The sequence below is a fragment of the Dendrobates tinctorius genome, unplaced genomic scaffold (genome assembly GCF_039654945.1).
Source record: "Dendrobates tinctorius isolate UK_male_01 unplaced genomic scaffold, ASM3965494v1 ptg000058l, whole genome shotgun sequence".
Classification (NCBI taxonomy): Eukaryota; Metazoa; Chordata; class Amphibia; order Anura; family Dendrobatidae; genus Dendrobates; species Dendrobates tinctorius.
The window spans coordinates 787,367-806,016 of NW_027361726.1; the positions used below are offsets into that span (position 1 = coordinate 787,367).

Consider the following 18,650-nt stretch of genomic DNA (forward strand, 5'->3'; position numbering starts at 1 on the left):
TGAACAAGTAATAAATATAATTTGAAGCATTCATACTATTGTAGTCCTTGGTAATAGCCCCTCCGAAATCCGCTCTCCAGTTTATCTGACCTCTTTTGTGTTTCCTGTCCCTATTACTACGGTAAGGTACAGTGACATCCTCCTGTGTGCTTCTGTGATGGGTTATTAGAAACCAAATTACCGGCAAGTCTAACTCTATTTTTGTACTTTATAAAAATACAAATTTTATATCTAGGTTGTTTACCAAAACATACTGAAGATCCAATTTTATATAATTGATATGGGCCTAACGTGCAGACTCTCGGCTTTAGTTTGAGGGTATTCGCATCCTAATTGCAGTAAAGGATTAAAGAGCTGTAATCTCTAAACCCTTACTATGTAGCTGATGATTTTTAAAGGAACCAAAAGTCATTGGACAATTATCTCTTTAATGGGCTTTTCCCTTTTTTAGTACATCAATGAAGCAGGTAAAAGCTCTGGAGCAAATTCCAAGTGTGGCATTTGCGTTTACATGCTTTTGATGTGAACTCACAACATGAGATTAAAGGAGCTGTAAATGGAAGAGAAACAGACCATTAAACTGAATTTCATCAGAGATGGTAGAAATGTTACGAGTGGCCAAATCAACAAAGGGTGCACTGGCGAGCTCAGGAAGACAGAAAGGCGTAGACATCCCTGGAAGACAACAGTGGTGGATGATCAGAGAATCCTTTCCTTGGGTGGATGTTGTGAAGGGGTTTTCTTTACCAAGTGAATACCCTCCAGGAACTTGGATACTTAAACACCAAGTCTACCATAAAGAAAAGACTTCATGAGGACAAATACGGAGAGTTCACCACAAGGTACAAACCATCCCGAAAAATGAAGGCCAGAGTAGACGTGTGTAAGGCTTTTTGCGGAAGAAGGAAAAAAAAACAAAAAACTAAAGAAGCCAGCAAAACCAAGATCAACCTGTATCAGAATGATGGGAAGAAGAAAGCTGGAGAAGGCTTGGAGCGGCTCCTGATCCTCGGCACAGCACATCCTCTGTAAGACCCCCCCCCCCCCCCCCAGTCTAAAAACAGCCCGCAGCTGCCCAGAAAAGGGTCATCTATAAGGCTAGTTTCACACTAGCGTTACCGAGCGCACGGACGCCCGCTAAGCTCCACCACCAGCCGCGCCCCCTCCGGTCAGCTCCTCCTCTGATTGCATGACGCTGCATGCGATCAGCGTACCCTATATTTAGTGTTGGTTAACCTGGTCATGCGCTGGTACACTTTTGACGGCGATCAGAGGAGGAGCTGACCAGATGGGGCGCGACTTGGGGGCAGAGCTTAGCGGCGGCCGTGTGCTGCGCCCGGTAACGCTAGTGTGAGATCCTAGCCTTAGATATGCCTATTCTGGAGCTTTGTCAGGTTCTTCCCACTTGCCCTGTAGCGGTGGAATGTGGGGTAATAAGGGGTTAATGTCACCTTTCTATTGTAAGACACCTATCCATTACTAATCCTATAGTAAATTAATTCACAAAAATTAGTCCATATAACTAAGTGGTACTCCACAAAACTCTTCACCCCAGTTTTGTGCATAGGCAAAGTGAAGTACAATAAAGTTAAACTAAAAGCATAAAGCAAGAAAAAGGTGCTAGGACTAAAAAAAAAAAAAGAGGGAACTTATCCCACCTTTGTGCAACAACAGCTGCAGCAATATGGTAGCTGAAAAACTCTATATTCAGATTATGCAAGAGATGTTTCTACCTAATATCACCAACCACAAAGTGTTTAAGAATCACATGTACCAACACAACTGAATAGACAGATCAGCAAAAAACCCCAAGCCTGACAGGAATTAAATAATCTAACTTAAAAAATAGACCTAAAACAACACCCATAGCACTGTGACTATTACAAGTCATAAGGAAGGCTGCAGAATGAACGATCTATATATTAGAGTAAAATGATAAGTGCAATGCTGCGGTGTCACACAAAGGTTGTCCCTCTGCCCCGACGTGCGTTTCGCTTCATCGGGAGGCGTGTCAGGACAGGGGGCATCTGGGTTTAAATATCCTATATCTCCAATAGAAAGTGGAAGAGGGCGGTGAAAAGATACAGCGTCACCAGCTCTATTGCGCATGCCATCTTGCTACACCCCACAAGGCCAGTGACAAATACTATGTTACCCAATATATTGCACATACGTCTGTCATCTTGCTATACTCTAAGGGAGCAAAAGACTTCCCGTGTCCTCAGTAAATGATATACTGTGCCCAAAAACGTCATCAACTCTGACGTGCATGCAAACGGGGCGTATCACTGCTTTCTATGGCGCATGCACAGAGTCCTCAACTCCAATACTAAAAGGTATTTGAAACCACCGGTCATATGACCGCAGTTAAGAAGACAACAGAGCGTAACTCCCACACATGTGCACCCCCTGTGACCTCATCACCGTCATTTTTCCAACGGTGCTGAGGTCACAGGAGTTCATCCTGTCAGCGAGCACAGACTCGGTGACATCACCGCTAGTCACTGAGCCTGTGCACGCTGCTTCCCATTCATTCCCCAGTTGTTTACAGCCTGAGTGGTCACATTAGCACCGCTCCGGTTGTAAACTGATTATCCCCAAATATGGATTGCGCCGTGGGACTGACTGTATGCTGGACAGGTATGGTATAGTAATATTTTTTTTTTTTTACAGGAGATCGAGGGATTTGAGATGGGATTAGCAGTGTAATAAAGATGGAAAAAATGTGTGGTGTATTTCCTTAAAAGGCTATTCTTACTGTGTGTGTGTGTGTGTGTGTGTGTGTGTGTGTGTGTGTGTGTGTGTGTGTTTAACTTTTTTTTTTTTTTTTTTTTTTTCTGTAGGATTAGTGATGGATAGGTCTTATTGACACCTCTCCATTACTACGCCGGGCTTAATGTCACCTTATAATAGGTGACATTAACCACTTATTACCCCACGTGCCACCGCTACAGGGCAAGGGGGAAGAACCCGACAAGGCTCCAGAATAGGTGCATCTAATAGATGCACCTTTTCTGGGCAGCTGGGGGGGGGGGAGTTGCCATATTCATGGCTCCGTTCCAGCCTGAGAATAGCAGCCTGCACCTGATAGCTTTGCCAGGTTGGCTCAAAAAAATAAGGGGGACTCCATGTCGTTTTCATTCATTCTTCCCTGCTCGTACTGTTGCCGGCAGAGCAGGGGAGAATGACAGCCACGTTCAGCACCACATGCAGGGAAACAGCGCTTACTGTAGCGCTACTTCTGGCGGCCGCCTGTGTGGTACTGATGCTTCACACGTAGTACGGACACGGATGTCTCCGGTACTGGTTTTTGCAGTACCAGAAATATCAGGACATGTGAAAGCGGCCTTACACATGGTGAAGGCAGTATGATGGCGTGGACATGCATGGCTTCCAATGGCACAGTCACTGGTGTTGATTGATGTGACTGAAGACAGAAGCTGCTGGATGAATTCTAAACTGTACTACAGGGTGCTACTTTCTGCTTCAGATTCAGCTAAGGGTATGTGCACGCATTGCAGATTCTGCTGCGGATCCGCATGTGATGTACAGTACCATTGTAGTGTAGGGAAAGCAAATTCCGCAGTGCTCATGCTGCAGATTTTTCCACGCAGATTTGCTGCGAATTGAAAACTGCAGCATGTCCTTTCTTTTGTGTGGAACTGCTGCAGGTTTCCACCTGCTTCATTCTAGAAAGCCGCAGGTGGAAAACTGCAGGGGAAAAGCGCACAAAAACGGCAGTAAATCCGCAGGTCGTTTTACCTGCGGATTTAGCAAAAACTGCAGGGAAAAATGCCTCAGCAGATTCAACATCGTGTGCACATACCCTAAAGTTTGGTTGAACGAAGCTTCACAGTACAAATGGACAATGACCCAAAACTTCTTGCGACTGCAAAGAAGTTGACTCGTTCATTGCAGAATAATCCGTCACCAGATCTCTACCACATCGATCCACATTTCACAGGCTGAAGGCAAAACATAAATCAGAAAGACCCACAGACAAACACCTGAAGTCAGCTGCAGTAAAGGCGGCAAAGCATCATAAAGGAGGAAACCAGCGTTTTGGGATGTTCATGGCTTCCAGACTTCAAGCTGTCATTGCTGCACAACATTCTCTGCAAAGTATTAGAACTTCATTTTTATTTGTCCAATTACTTTTGAGCCTCTGAAATGAGGCTTTGTAGAAAAATGGCTGCAGTTCTTAAGCGTTTCACAGGATAGTTGTAGTCAACTACCTGAAAGTATCCACTTGAATTGTTTCCACTTGGTGATTTTATTCTAAATTAATAGTGGCCTGCAGAGAGGAAATCGCAAAGATTCACTCAGTCATATTTCTGGACCTAACTGTATGTTATGGGACACCGCACCTTACTGTAGAGGGGCCTGTTCAGACATAATGTGCTATACTGCATGGGGCCTGTATGATGTGCAGTGCCATAGTGTCTTCCCGCTTCCACATGTACAAGGTGGGTATTGCTTCACCGTCCTGTAGATTGGTTTTTATGACACTAGTTGTGCTACGTCACACTGTAGGTAGGTGGATCATGATATGGAGCCCAGTGCTCACTCCCACTGTATGTAGATGGGTTGTTCTGAGCTGCAGAGCGGCTGCTTGAACCTTGTGGCTCTGTGTGATGCTGCCACACAGTAGATGGTTTGATGGGGACATGGAGTGCCATACTGTAGATGGGGCTTATTACAATACTTACGGAAAGTATTCAGACCCCTTTACATTTTTCACTCTTTGTTTCATTGCAGCCATTTGGTAAATTCAAAAAAGTTCATGTTTTTTCTCATTAATGTACACTCTGCACCCCATCTTGACTGAAAAAAGAGAAATGTAGAAATTTTTGCAATTTAAAGAAAAACTGAAATATCCCATGGTAAAAAGTATTCAGACCCTTTGCTCAGACACTTATATTTAAGTCACATGCTGTCCATTTCCTTGTGTTCCTCTTTGAGATAGTTCTACTTGTTCATTTGAGTTCAGATGAACCATCAGAGCACACTAACCTACATGAGTTGATCATTTTATATAGTTATCTAATCTATTCTAGAGCTTTTGTTAACCCTTTCGCGCCTGAGCCTGTTTTTGCCTTCGTGACCAGGCCAATTTTTTCAATTCTGACCAGTGTCACTTTATGAGGCCATAACTCTAGAACGCTTCAACGGATCCTGCTGATTCTGACATTGTTTTCTCATGACATATTGTACTTCAGGATAGTGGTAAAATTTCTTAGATATGAACTGCGCTTATATGTTAAAAAAAATCGAAATTTGGCAAAAATTTTGAAAATTCTGCAATTTTCAAACTTTTAATTTTTATGCCCTTAAATCAGAGAGTGATATCGCACAAAATAGTTAATAAATAACATTTTACACATGTCTACTTTATATCTGCACAATTTTGGAAACATAATTTTTTTTTTTTTTTTGGAAGTTATAAGGGTTAAAAGTTGACCAGCGATTTCTCATTTTTACAACAAAATTTACAACACCATTTTTTTTAGGGACCACCTCACATTTGAAGTGAGTTTGGGGGGTCAATATGACAGAAAATACCCAAAAGTGACACCATTCTAAAAACTGCACCTCTCAATGTACTCAAAACCACCAAGTTTATTAACCCTTCAGGTGCTTCACATGAATGAATGGAATGTGGAAGGAAAAAATAAACATTTAACTTTTTTTCACAAACCTTTTACTTCAGAACCATTTTTTTTTATCTTCACAAGTGTAAAAACAGAAAATGAACCACAAAATTTTTTGTGCAATTTCTCCCAAATACGCCGATACCCCGTATGTGGGGCTAAACCACTGTTTGAGCACACGGCAGAGCTCAGAAAGGAAGGAGTGCCGTTTGACTTTTTCAATGCAGAATTGGCTGGAATTGAGATAGGACGCCATGTCGCATTTGGAGAGCCCCTAATGTGCCTAAACAGTGGAAACCCCCACAAGTGACCCCATTTTGGAAACTAGACCCCTTAAAGAACTTATCTAGATGTGTGGTGAGCACTTTGAACCCCCAAGTGCTTCACAGAAGTTTATAACGTAGAGCCATGAAAATAAAAAATCATTTTTTTTCCACAAAAATGATCTTTTAGCTCCCAATTTTTTATTTTCACAAGGGTAACAGGAGAAATTGGACCCTAAGAGTTGTTGTCCAATTTGTCCTGAGTACGCTGGTACCCCACATGTGGGGGGGACCACTGTTTGGGCACACGGTGGGGCTCGGAAGGGAAGTAGTGACGTTTTGGAATGCAGACTTTGATGGAATGGTCTGCGGGTGTCATGTCGCGTTTGCAGAGCCCCTGATGTGCCTAAACAGTGGAAATCCTCCACAAGTGACCCCTTTTTGGAAACTAGACCCCCCCCCCAAGGAACTTATCTAGATGTGTGGTGAGCACTTTGAACCCCCAAGTGTTTCACTAAAGTTTATAATGTAGAGCCGTGAAAATAAAAACATTTTTTTTTCCACAAAAATGATCTTTTAGCTCCCAATTTTTATTTTCACAAGGGTAACAGGAGAAATTGGACCCTAAGAGTTGTTGTCCAATTTGTCCTGAGTATGCTGGTACCCCACATGTGGGGGGGGGACCACTGTTTGGGCACACGGTGGGGCTCGGAAGGGAAGTAGTGACGTTCTGGAATGCAGACTTTGATGGAATGGTCTGCGGGCGTCATATTGCATTTACAGAGCCCCTGATGTACCTAAACAGTGGAAACCCCCAATTCGAATTCCAACCCTAACCCCAACACACCCCTAACCCTAGACATAGCCCTAGCCTGCCTACCTGCTTTTTTTTTTTTCTTTTTTTTTTTCTTTTTGTGTTTTTATTTTTTGTATTTTTGACTCATAGTAACGCCACTTCTCCTCTGATCTCACACTGGCAGATGATCAGAGGAGAAGCGGCGTTACTATGTGACAAGATCGCTGCCCGGCACATAGTAATGCCACTTCTCCTCTGATCTCACACTGACAGATGATCAGAGGAGAAGCAGCGTTACTGTGTGACAAGATCGCTGCCTGACACAGCTGTGCCAGGCAGCGATCAGCTGTGCCAGGCAGCGATCTAGTCACACTGTAACGCTGCTTCACCTCTGCTCATCTGTCAGCATGAGCTCAGAGGAGAAGTCGCGTTATAATGAGGGAGATCGCCGGGAAACAAGCAGCTTTCCCAGCGAGCTCTCTCATTGGCTGCTGTGACGCGACGTCATCAGGACCTGAACCAATCAGGTCTCGATGACGTCGGGGGTCCCAGCATGCATTGTGCACCGGGATCCCCGCGTTATAAGGTATGAGGGGGTCCCGGGGGGCACAAAACCGCCGACAGTAGATAAATGTCGGCGCTGCACAAAGCCCAGCAAGCGCCAACGTTTATCTACTGTGGGCGGTCGGGAAGAGGTTAAAGTAGTTTTTGAAACGTCAGAATATAATACTCGGCATTTGCTTACAACTTGCAGGACATATTGCTTTTGTTCTTCATCTTTTGTCAGAAGGTCGTTAAAGTCGGTTACTTCCTACCTCTTTTAATTTTTCTTTCCTAACTTTTGGATTTACAACCCTAGCGTGCTCTGATGGTTCATCTGTGCTACTGAGCAATTTATTAGCCATTAACAACTTTTCATTGTCTGTAATGGTGGGATCAAAAAACGATAATCCCACCAACTCTGCATTCAAATACCACAAATGGTTTGAAAATTTGGTCAGGGCTATTTCTGCAATGTTGTTGTCACATTCTTTATAGTCTAACAGACTATGCAAAATACCTAAATCTTAAACCTCAATTTGGATTTTTTCAAACTTTGAGCGACGAGCGGCACGGGTTAACGTCGTTTGATCGAGCTCAAATTTTGGCTATCTCAATATCTGGAAAGGGGAATCATTTTGTGGGGTCCAGATGGACAAAATTCCGACATCGATTTTTTTTTTTTTTTTTTTTTTTTTTTTTTTTTTTTCTTGCGGTCACCCTAGTGTGCACATAGCCTAAGAGCACAGTGGCCTCCATAATCCTTAAATGGATGAAATTTGGGACCACCAGAAGTCTTCCTAAACCTGTCCAGCCAAACTGAGCAATCGTGGGAGAAGAGCCTTGGTGAGAGAGGTAAAGAAAAATCCCAAGATCACTGTGGCTGAGCTCCACAGATGCAGTAGGGAGTTAGTTGACATTGTAGAACTATCACTGCAGGCCTCCACCAGTCGGGCCTTTATGGCAGAGTGGCCCAACGGAAGCCTCTCCTCAGTGCCAGACATAAAAGCCCACATAGAGTTTGCTAAAAAAACACATGAAGGACTCCCAGACTCTTGAGAATTAAGATTCTCTTGTCTGATGAGACGAAGTTAGAACTTTTTGGTGATAATTCTAAGCGGTATGTGTGGAGAAAACCAGGCACTGCTCATCACCTGCACAATACAATCCCAACCGTGAAATATGGTGGTGGCAGCATCATGCTATGGGGGTGTTTTTTAGCTGCAGGGACTAGATGACTGGTTGCAATTGAAAGAAACATGAATGTGGCCAAGTACAGAGATATCCAGGATAAAAACCTCTTCCAGAGTGCTCTGGACCTCAGACTTGGCCGAAGGGTCATTCTCTTGTTGGAAGGTGAACCTATGCACACAGCTAAAATAGGAGTGGCATCAGAACAACTGTGACCATTCTTGACTGGCAAAGCCAGAGCCATAACCTTAACCCAATTGAGCACCTCTGGAGAGACCTGAAAATGGCTGTCCACCAACATTCACCATCCAACCTGACAGAACTGGAGAGGATCTGCAAGGAAGAATGGCAGAGGATCCCCCAAATCCAGGTGTGAAAATCTTATTGCATCATTCCCAAGAAGACTCATGGCTGTACTAGCTCAAAAAGGTGCTTCTTCTCAATACTGAGCAAAGGGTCTGAATACTTTTGACCATGTGATATTTCATTTTTTTTTCTTTTTTAATAAACTTGCAAAAATTTCTACTTTTTTTTTTTTTTTTTCCTTTTTTTTTTCTTTCAAGATGAGTTGTAGAGTGTCATTAATGAGAAAAAAAATAACTTTTTTGAATTTACCAAATGGCTGCAATGAATACGTTCCATACCCACTGTAAATAGCTAATCGGTGCACGCAGTTGGGAATACTCATGAATTGCCTGCATCTTTAAAGAAAAAATAAACCTAAGACTGTTCTGCGACTTATTCACTCCTTGGTTTTGAGAAATCCTATGATAAAATTAGACTCTTACCACTTGCAGCCACATGATGGCACCACTCACCTGAGCTGACAGAAGCCAGTGCCTTTATAGGGCTGCACAACATGACGATCGGAGCCTCTGTTCACTGCTGCGCTTTCCATGGACCCCTCTGGGTAGAGAATAGCCGCATACAGGGACCACACTGATGGCCCTGCTACCGGCCGGGCTCATCCCTCCATAGACAAATGGCGTCGGCATGTACTCCGGTCCGGTTTTGCATTCTGGATGTGTATTTCTGTGACGTGCGGCTCTTGTATCTTTGCATACATTTACTGATTTACATCTTTTTTCTCCATAGATGAGACTGAGTTCCGAAACTTCATTGTTTGGTTAGAAGATCAGAAAATCAGACACTACAAGATCGAAGACCGGGGAAATCTCAGAAATATTCACAGCGGGGAATGGGCGAAACAGTACGAGCAGGTAAGATTGTGGCCTCCATCGTGTTGGCCTTATGGCATTATGTGTGCCATAGGCCACCACAGACTGTAGAGTGTTGTGGGCGTTCTCTGTGACCTCTGCATGGGAGGAGGAGGTGAGCTGTGACATAAATGACTCTGGAAGAGGAATGGTTAGTCCTGACTAGTGCCTCCTTGTGGACCTTTGTGTATAATGCTTTCTGTTTCGCCCTCACAGTATTTAAAAGATGTCACCTGTCCCTTCAAAGTTCAAGAGCGCCAGGAAGCCATAGACTGGCTGCTGGGCCTGGCCGTCCGCCTGGAGTACGGAGACAACGGTAAGTGACTGGGAGAAAAAAAATAGTTTCTGTGACTTGTTGACTTCACAGTACATGAATTAACTAAATCTAATTCAGATAATTTTTGTGATGATGGCAGAGAATGGTGTCCCCCCCCCCCCCCCCCAACAGCCTCACGCATCGGCTCTTCTAGGCACTTGCACACAGCTTTTGTAGGACTGACGTAGGAAGTTTGTTCAAATCTTTGACAACTGACCACTGATCTTCTGTGGATGTCACTCATGTAAATCCTTCAGTCTCAATGACCTTTACATACGGACTTGTATAGATCACAGCTTCATGGTGGCTACATCATATCTGTGTGGTCTATGTGATGAGAGAAGGATTTGTGCAAGGTTACATAAACAGGAGATCTGTGGTTACTTCTCCAAGATGTTAGGAACAAACTTGCTGCTGAAGTTCTTCAAAAGCTGTGCAAGTACCTGGAAGAATGGTTGCTTTTAAACCTGTTGTGAAGGTAAAGGGTGGTCACACCAATTATTTTGTTTATTGCATTTGAGGGGTTATCCAGGACTACCGCACAGATAGTTGGGTTAGGGTTAGCAGCGCACTGCCTGTGCTTTCTAATTCCTTAGTTATGATTCTGTGAGCGCTCCTGCCGGCGATTGAGATGCTCCATGTCAACAGAGCATCTCTTCTTTTAGGCCTCTCTGCTGATGTCGTTCTGGTAGACAACCAGCTTCCTGATGCTTGGCTTTGGCAGTCACACACTGACAGTCAAGCAGAAGAGAACCCCCTGCTCTGTTGATCAGACGCCAGCTAAAGCCACAGGAGCTGTCAGTTACCGCTCTGTTGGTAGACATCTGCGCTGGGCAGAACAATCAGGCCATTAGCAATGACCCGCCTGTTAAAGGGAACCTGTCAGCAGGATTATCAACACCATTACACTGACACCTGGTGCTGAAATCCGTCTTGTGGTTGTTGTGGAATTTTTAGTCGTAGTTTTCAGTTAATGATATGCTTGTGCTCCAGGGCAGCCTGTAGGGGGTCTTCATGTTGTGCTCTGATAAGGTATTCATCAGGATGGCTTCTGACAGGTCACTAATGCCTCACTGAGCCGTCCCCTATTTTACCTAATGAATTATTTATATATACATATGTGCCAGCCTGCTGCATAATTAATAAATAAAAAAAAAAAAAAAATATATATATATATATATATATATATATATATATATATATATATAGTACAGACCAAAAGTTTGGGCACACCTTCTCATTTCAAAGAGTTTTCTTTATTTTCATGACTATGAAAATTGTAAATTCACTCTGAAGGCATCAAAACTATGAATTTACATATGTGGAATTATAGAATTAAAAAAAAAAGTGTGAAACAACTGTAAATGTCTTTTATATTCTAGGTTCTTTGAAAGTAGCCACCTTTTGCTTTGATTACTGCTTTGCACACTCTTGGCATTCTCTTGATGAGCTTCAAGAGGTAGTCACCAGAAATAGTTTTCACTTCACAGGTGTGCCCTGTCAGGTTTAATAAGTGGGATTTCTTGCCTTATAAATGGGGTTGGGACCATCAGTTGTGCAGAAGTCTGGTGGATACGCAGCTGATAGTCCTACTGAATAGACTGTTAGCTGCTTTTTTTTCTTGCCATAATACAAATTCTAAGTAAAGAAAAACGAGTGACCATCATTACTTTAAGAAATGAAGGTCAGTCAGTCCGAAAAATTGGGAAAACTTTGAAAGTGTCCCCAAGTGCAGTGGCAAAAACCATCAAGCGCTATAAAGAAACTGGCTCACATGAGGACCGGCCCAGGAAAGGAAGACCAAGAGTCACCTCTGCTGCAGAGGATAAGTTCATCCGAGTTACCAGCCTCAGAAATCGCAGGTTAACAGCAGCTCAGATTAGAGACCAGGTCAATGCCACACAGAGTTCTAGCAGCAGACACCTCTACAACAACTGTTAAGAGGAGACTTTGTGCAGCAGGCCTTCATGGTAAAATAGCTGCTAGGAAACCACTGCTAAGGACAGGCAACAAGCAGAAGAGACTTGTTTGGGCTAAAGAACACAAGGAATGGACATTAGACCAGTTGAAATCTGTGCTTTGGTCTGATGAGTTCAAATTTGAGATCTTTGGTTCCAACCACCGTGTCTTTGTGCGACACAGAAAAGGTGAACGGATGGACTCTACATGCCTGGTTCCCACCGTGAAGCATGGAGGAGGAGGAGGAGGTGTGATGGTGTGGGGGTGCTTTGCTGGTGACACTGTTGGGGATTTATTCAAAATTGAAGGCATACTGAACCAGCATGGCTACCACAGCATCTTGGAGTGGCATGCTATTCCATCCGGTTTGCGTTTAGTTGGACCATCATTTATTTTTCAACAGGACAAGGACCCCAAACACACCTCCAGGCTGTGTAAGGGCTATTTGACCAAGAATGAGAGTGATGGGGTGCTACGCCAGATGACCTGGCCTCCACAGTCACCAGACCTGAACCCAATCGAGATGGTTTGGGGTGAGCTGGACCGCAGAGTGAAGACAAAAGGGCCAACAAATGCTAAGCATCTCTGGGAACTCCTTCAAGACTGTTGGAAGACCATTTCCGGGGACTACCTCTTGAAGCTCATCAAGAGAATGCCAAGAGTGTGCAAAGCAGTAATCAAAGCAAATGGTGGCTACTTTGAAGAACCTAGAATATAAGACATATTTTCAGTTTCACACTTTTTTGTTAATTATATAATTTCACATGTGTTAATTCATAGTTTTGATGCCTTCAGAGTGAATCTACAATTTTCATAGTCATGAAAATAAAGAAAACTCTTTGAATGAGGTTTGTCCAAACTTTTGGTCTATACTGTACACTCACTGGCCACTTTATTAGGTACACCATGCTAGTAACGGGTTGGACCCCCTTTTGCCTTCAGAACTGCCTCAATTCTTCGTGGCAGAGATTCAACAAGGTGCTGGAAGCATTCCTCAGAGATTTTGGACCATATTGACATGATGGCATCACACAGTTGGCGCAGATTTGTCGGCTGCACATCCCTGATGCGAATCTCCCGTTCCACCACATCCCAAAGATGCTCTATTGGATTGAGATCTGGTGACTGAGGAGGCCATTTGAGTACAGTGAACTCATTGTCATGTTCAAGAAACCAATCTGAGATGATTCGAGCTTTATGACATGGCGCATTATCCTGCTGAAAGTAGCCATCAGATGCCTGTTCTTAGCTGAGAGGAGTGGTACCCAGTGTGGTCTTCTGCTGCTGTAGCCCATCTGCCTCAAAGTTCGACGCACTGTGCGTTCAGAGATGCTCTTCTGCCTACCTTGGTTGTAACGGGTGGCAATTTGAGTCACTGTTGCCTTTCTATCAGCTCGAACCAGTATGCCCATTCTCCTCTGACCTCTGGCATCAACAAGGCATTTCCGGCCACAGAACTGCCGCTCACTGGATTTTTTTTCTTTTTCGGACCATTCTCTGTAAACCCTAGAGATGGTTGTGCGTGAAAATCCCAGTAGATCAGCAGTTTCTGAAATACTCAGACCAGCCCTTCTGGCACCAACAATCATGCCACGTTCAAAGGCACTCAAATCACCTTTCTTCCCCATACTGATGCTCGGTTTGAACTGCAGGAGATTGTCTTGACCATGTCTACATGCCTAAATGCACTGAGTTGCCGCCATGTGATTGGCTGATTAGAAATTAAGTCTTAACACACAGTTGGACAGGTGTACCTAATAAAGTGGCCAGTGAGTGTATATATGTGCAGTTCATTCTTTTCTTTGATGGTATCCATAAATTCTTTAAAAAAAAATAAAAGGTTGAAAAGGGCGACGGCCGTGCCTGCTCAGTAGCAACTATTGGTGATTGCAGGCACCATCTTGCTAGAGGGGGGGAAAAAAATCCTCCTTCAAGATGGCGCTGCAGTAGCAGCTATAGGATCGCCGATAGCTGCTACTGTGCAAGCGTGGCCGACGCCATCTTCAAGTGTGTGGTTTTGTTTTTTTTAAAGAATTTATTGATATTGAGGAATCAGTGACCTGTCAGAAACCATACTGATGAATACCTAAACAGAGCACCATGAGGACCACCCCCCCCCCCCCCATAGGCCCTCTCCGGAGCACGAGCATATCTTTAACTCAAAACTGAAAATAATGATTACACAACAACCACAAGAAGGATTTCATCACCAGGTATCAGTATAACGGTGCCAATCGTAAAGAGTTGGATATTGACTTAAAGGGTTACTTAATATGGTGGTAATGATGGTTTCCGAAAGGAGCCAACCCCTTGGCTGGGTCCTTCCCTGGAGGAAGATCTGGCTAGTCCTGTGTTTGAGACTCTTAAATGAGGCTCCATGGACTTTATTTGCATATTCGTATTTCCCAGGGAGCAATGCATCTAGGATTTCACTGAGCGCCTTTGCCGGCTGCCGCAGTGTTTTCTTTGACTGGTCTCCCTGAGGTCAGTGATTGGTTCGTGAATCTTACACTGTAGTCACTGAGCACAATCCTGCTGACAGGGACACTTTAGGTCTTGGGCCCACAGTTAATTACGAATTTTTATTTATTTATTTTATGGTCCTGGTTAACCCCTTTTTAATACTAGTTGTGAACATGCTTGGGCTGTTATTAAGGCGTCTTTGAATTGACTCAGCAGGATGATTTTTCCAAACATTTTGGAGAACTAGCCACAGATGTGAGCTTGTGTAAATCTTTTTTGTCTCCATGTTGAGATCATGGTTCTGTGGGGGTCACAGTGAGTGTGTCTGGGATTACATGAAGAGACAGAAGGATTTGTCCAAGGCTCCATCTACAGAAGATCTGTGGCTAGTTCTCCACAATGTTTGAAACAACCTCCTTGCTGAGGTCCTTGAAAAACTACAGAAGAACACCTATTACTTTTGTCTTTTCTTTTCAGTGATCTTTTTATGTTTTAGAGCATAATAAGTTAACAAAAACAAAGGCTCAAAGGTATGAGGCTTCCCTTAAACATATAATTGAAACAAAGTACCCATTACATTTGTCTTATTATGGTTCACTGTAGCCAGTGATAATTATGCTACGAGCCTTATTAAATATTATACAAAGAAGTGTTAACTTTAGAGAGTACCTATTTGCACCATAGTGTCTGAATTAGACTTATAAAGGGTATCTGAAAGATTAAAGAAATGGTACACAGTACTTAAGAAATAAAAGGGAAAGTAGAGAGTTGGAGGAGGTGTGGAAGGGGAAAGGAGCACCATATGATATTTCTTGATTATTTCAAGCGGTTTCATGTTATGATAAAGCGACCTTAGATCTGAATTCCATCCAGGGGCGCTAGGTCTCTTGGAAGATAGCGAATGAATGATTCACTGAGGCCACCATTTCGGCCATGTGATATAGTTGGTCTATTTTCATTAACAATCTTTCATGTGTGGGTATATTAGTTGATTTCCAATATGTCGTAGTTTGGCTGCTGCAAGTATGTTGTGGACTAAAGTAGATGCATGTGTGTGTCCTGGCCACACTGGAAAGTTCAACAGCGCCATCTCTGGTGTTAGGGTACCGTTACACTAAGCGATGCACCAGCGATCCCTACAACGATATGGATCACTGGTGCATCGCTAAGTGGTCGCTAGTGAGCTGCCACACAGGCAGATCTCACCAGCGACATAGCAGCGGTCGGGGGTCGCTACTTACCTGTCAGACGCGGCGATCCTGATGTCCTCCCGCCCGCGTCCACACCTCGCTCTTCGGCACCACAGGAAGCGCAGCAGGAAGTGGCCGACGAGGAATGGTCCAGGGAGTTCTCGCGCGACCAACGATGAGCTGCGGGGGGCGGTCGGAGGTAAGTATCACATGCAGCAATATCGCTGCAACGTCACAAAATCGGTGACTTTACAGCGATATTGCTAGCGATATTGCAGTGTGTAACGGGGGCTTTAGTTTTATCTTTTGTCCTACAATTTCCTGAGCCACCATTTCCGTTAATGTCCGGAAGCGGCGTAAAATTGGACATGTCCTCCATAGATGGAAATGGTGTCTTTTCTCATCTTCACTTTTCCAACATCTATTATTTGAGCCAGCTCGCCATACCCGAAGCTCCGCTTGAGAAATATTCCACCTAGACAGTATTTTATAGGAATTTTCTTGTGCTTTAACACAATTTATTGGGCCATGAGTGTTTGTAAATGTGTATTTGCGAGCGTGTGAATGAGTGGCCAAAATCCTTTTCCCACTTAGCTATGTAGGCCGTTTTTAAGCAGAGGCTTTCATTGAAAAGCATCTGGTAAATTGTAGAAAGTATTTTTGAAGGTCGAGATGATTTGGCGTATAGGGCCTCATATGGTGTGAGTTCACATGTCAAATCCATATTGTAACGCAGCTTTTTTTGAACCTCCTTTGAGTATCCCATATTACATGAAGTTAAAGCTCGAGAGACCCGGCAGTTTTCACATATCGGTCTGCGAGAGGAGTACCCCCCCCCATCACTTGGTCTAGTGATATGTTTTCCGGTCGCCTGTTGCTTCTCTCATCACTGGGTATTCCTTTGGCGGGAGAGTGAGCAGCAGCAATGAGGGAGGTATTAGTGTGCTGTGAACCTTCACCCATACTCGAGTGAGCGGATTAGGGTGGGGAGGTGGTGGATGTTCCTTTGTGTAGGTCATTAAAAGTGATCGAAGGGGCTTTGATGAAAGCCCATTGCTTGTCTTGAGACCCTCGGATTAAATCCACTGTTCGTGACAACAGGGCTGTGTAATAATATTTCATAATGTCAGGGGCACCCATTCCACCTCTCGTCCTAGGTAATGTTAATGTGCGAAAGGCTATTCCAGGCTTAACGCTTTTCAACATATATTTTGGAGAAAAGGGAATTTACTTTACCAAGATAGGAGTCTGGTATATGAATTGGTAACATTTGAAACATATATATGTAATCTTGGGTAAAAAACTTTTTAGAATTTTTTTTTTTTTTTTTTTTTTCTTATCCCTGTCCATGACAAATGAGTCTTTCCATGATCGAATGGTAGCACTAACCTGATCTAGTAAGGGGTAATAATTAAGTGACAACAATTCATTGTCAGTTCTGGTTAGTTAACGTATATACTAGTGTATAAACTGACCCGAGTATAAGCCGACCCCCTTAATTTTGCCACCAAAAACTGGGAAAACTTATTGACTCGCATATAAGCGTAGGGTACAAAATGCAGCAGCTACTGGTTAACTTCAAAAATAAAAATAGATACCAATAAAAGTAAAATTAATTGAGACATCAGTAGGTTAAATGTTTTTGAATATCCACAATTGAATCTGGAGCTATTTGTAGATACACTTGAACAGTTTGGAACAACAGTTCTGCAGAGCTAGATGTCACAGATGTGGGCTTGTGTAAATATTTCTGTCTCTTCATGTAATTCCAAACAATCTTTATGTTGAGATCATGGATCTGCGGGGGGCCACATCAAGTTTGTTTGGAATTTACACTGATGTGCAAATCAACTGATGGTTCTTTCAAAAACCGTTTAAAATACCTAGAAGAATTGATAGTTTGTGTGACCACGCTTCAGCCTTCCCGACAGCTGCAAAGCATCTTCTAGCTACAAAAACTGTGAAAGTGAAGGATTTCTGCAGGGATGTTGTTCCAAACATCTTGGAGATCTAGCCACTGTTGTGAGCTTGTGCAAATCCTTCCATCTCTCGTGTAATTCCAAACTCACTCTGTGAGATCATGGATCTGTGGGGGCCACATCGAGTCTGTATGAAATTACCGTATTTTTTTTTGGATTATAAGATGCACCCCACATTTTGAGGAGAAAAATAGGAAAAATTTTTTAATAAAATGGTGGTGCTTCTTTATAATCCATGTGTCTTATTGCTTATCGGGGATGGTGGCTGCGGGGTCCCAGGGTCGCTGCTGGAGGAGGTAATGGTTGGGGAGGAGATGGGATGGGGTCAAGTGCACAAATGGTGAGGGGTGATTTTGAGAGAAGATGAGCAAGCTCCCCTTCAGTGATGTTGGCTAAGGAGGTTATGGGGTTTGGGCATTGGTCTGGTATAAAGGGGTTGTGGTGGTAGAATAATAGACCAAACACGGCAAGTCTTTATCTTGTTTTGCAGTGCATGGTGAAGTCCTCAGCAGAGATAAGGGAAGTTGGAGGGGGCAGTGGTGGGCGGAGGAGAGAGTTAAAAGTATTGAACAACTGTTTGGGGTTGTGGGATAAGGAAGATACAAGGGACGTAAAGTAGGCCTGTTTAGCAGAGGTGAGAGCTGATTTGAATGTGAGTGTTGCTTGTGTGAGTGCAGTGAAGTCGTCTTGGGAATGCGTTTTCTTCCAGCGCCGTTCAGCAATTCTGGATGTTTGCCGAAGCTTTTTAGTGGTGTTATTGTGCCAGAGTTGTCTATTGATTCGTCGCACTTTGTTATGCATGACAGGGGCGACCGAGTCGATGGCTGATGCAAGAGAGGCATTGTAGAAACTAGTGGCAGTGTCTGTGTCGTGGAGTGAAGATATGGAGGACAGTGGTAGGATAGAGTCAGAGAGCATGCGAGTGTCTAGATGTGCAAGGTTTCTGCGGGGGTGCGCGTGTTGCTGGACATGGAGGACAGGGATGAGAAAGTGCGTAGATGGTAGTCAGAGGGAGAGGGGAGGTTGTGAAGTTAAAAATAGAGCAGAGGCGGGTGAAGACCAGGTCTAATGTGTGTCCGTCTGTG

At 43.6% G+C, this 18,650-nt stretch overlaps 1 protein-coding gene across 1 annotated transcript in view; it reads left to right on the plus strand.

Annotated features, from left to right (window-relative positions):
- The window catches only part of RTRAF (RNA transcription, translation and transport factor), a 42,354-nt gene that overhangs the window by 11,154 nt on the left and 12,550 nt on the right, over window positions 1-18,650 (plus strand). The window contains exons 2-3 of the mRNA XM_073577913.1: window positions 9,537-9,661; window positions 9,875-9,974. Of these exons, the coding sequence (XP_073434014.1) occupies window positions 9,537-9,661; window positions 9,875-9,974 (225 nt within the window). The remainder of the gene's footprint in view (window positions 1-9,536; window positions 9,662-9,874; window positions 9,975-18,650) is intronic.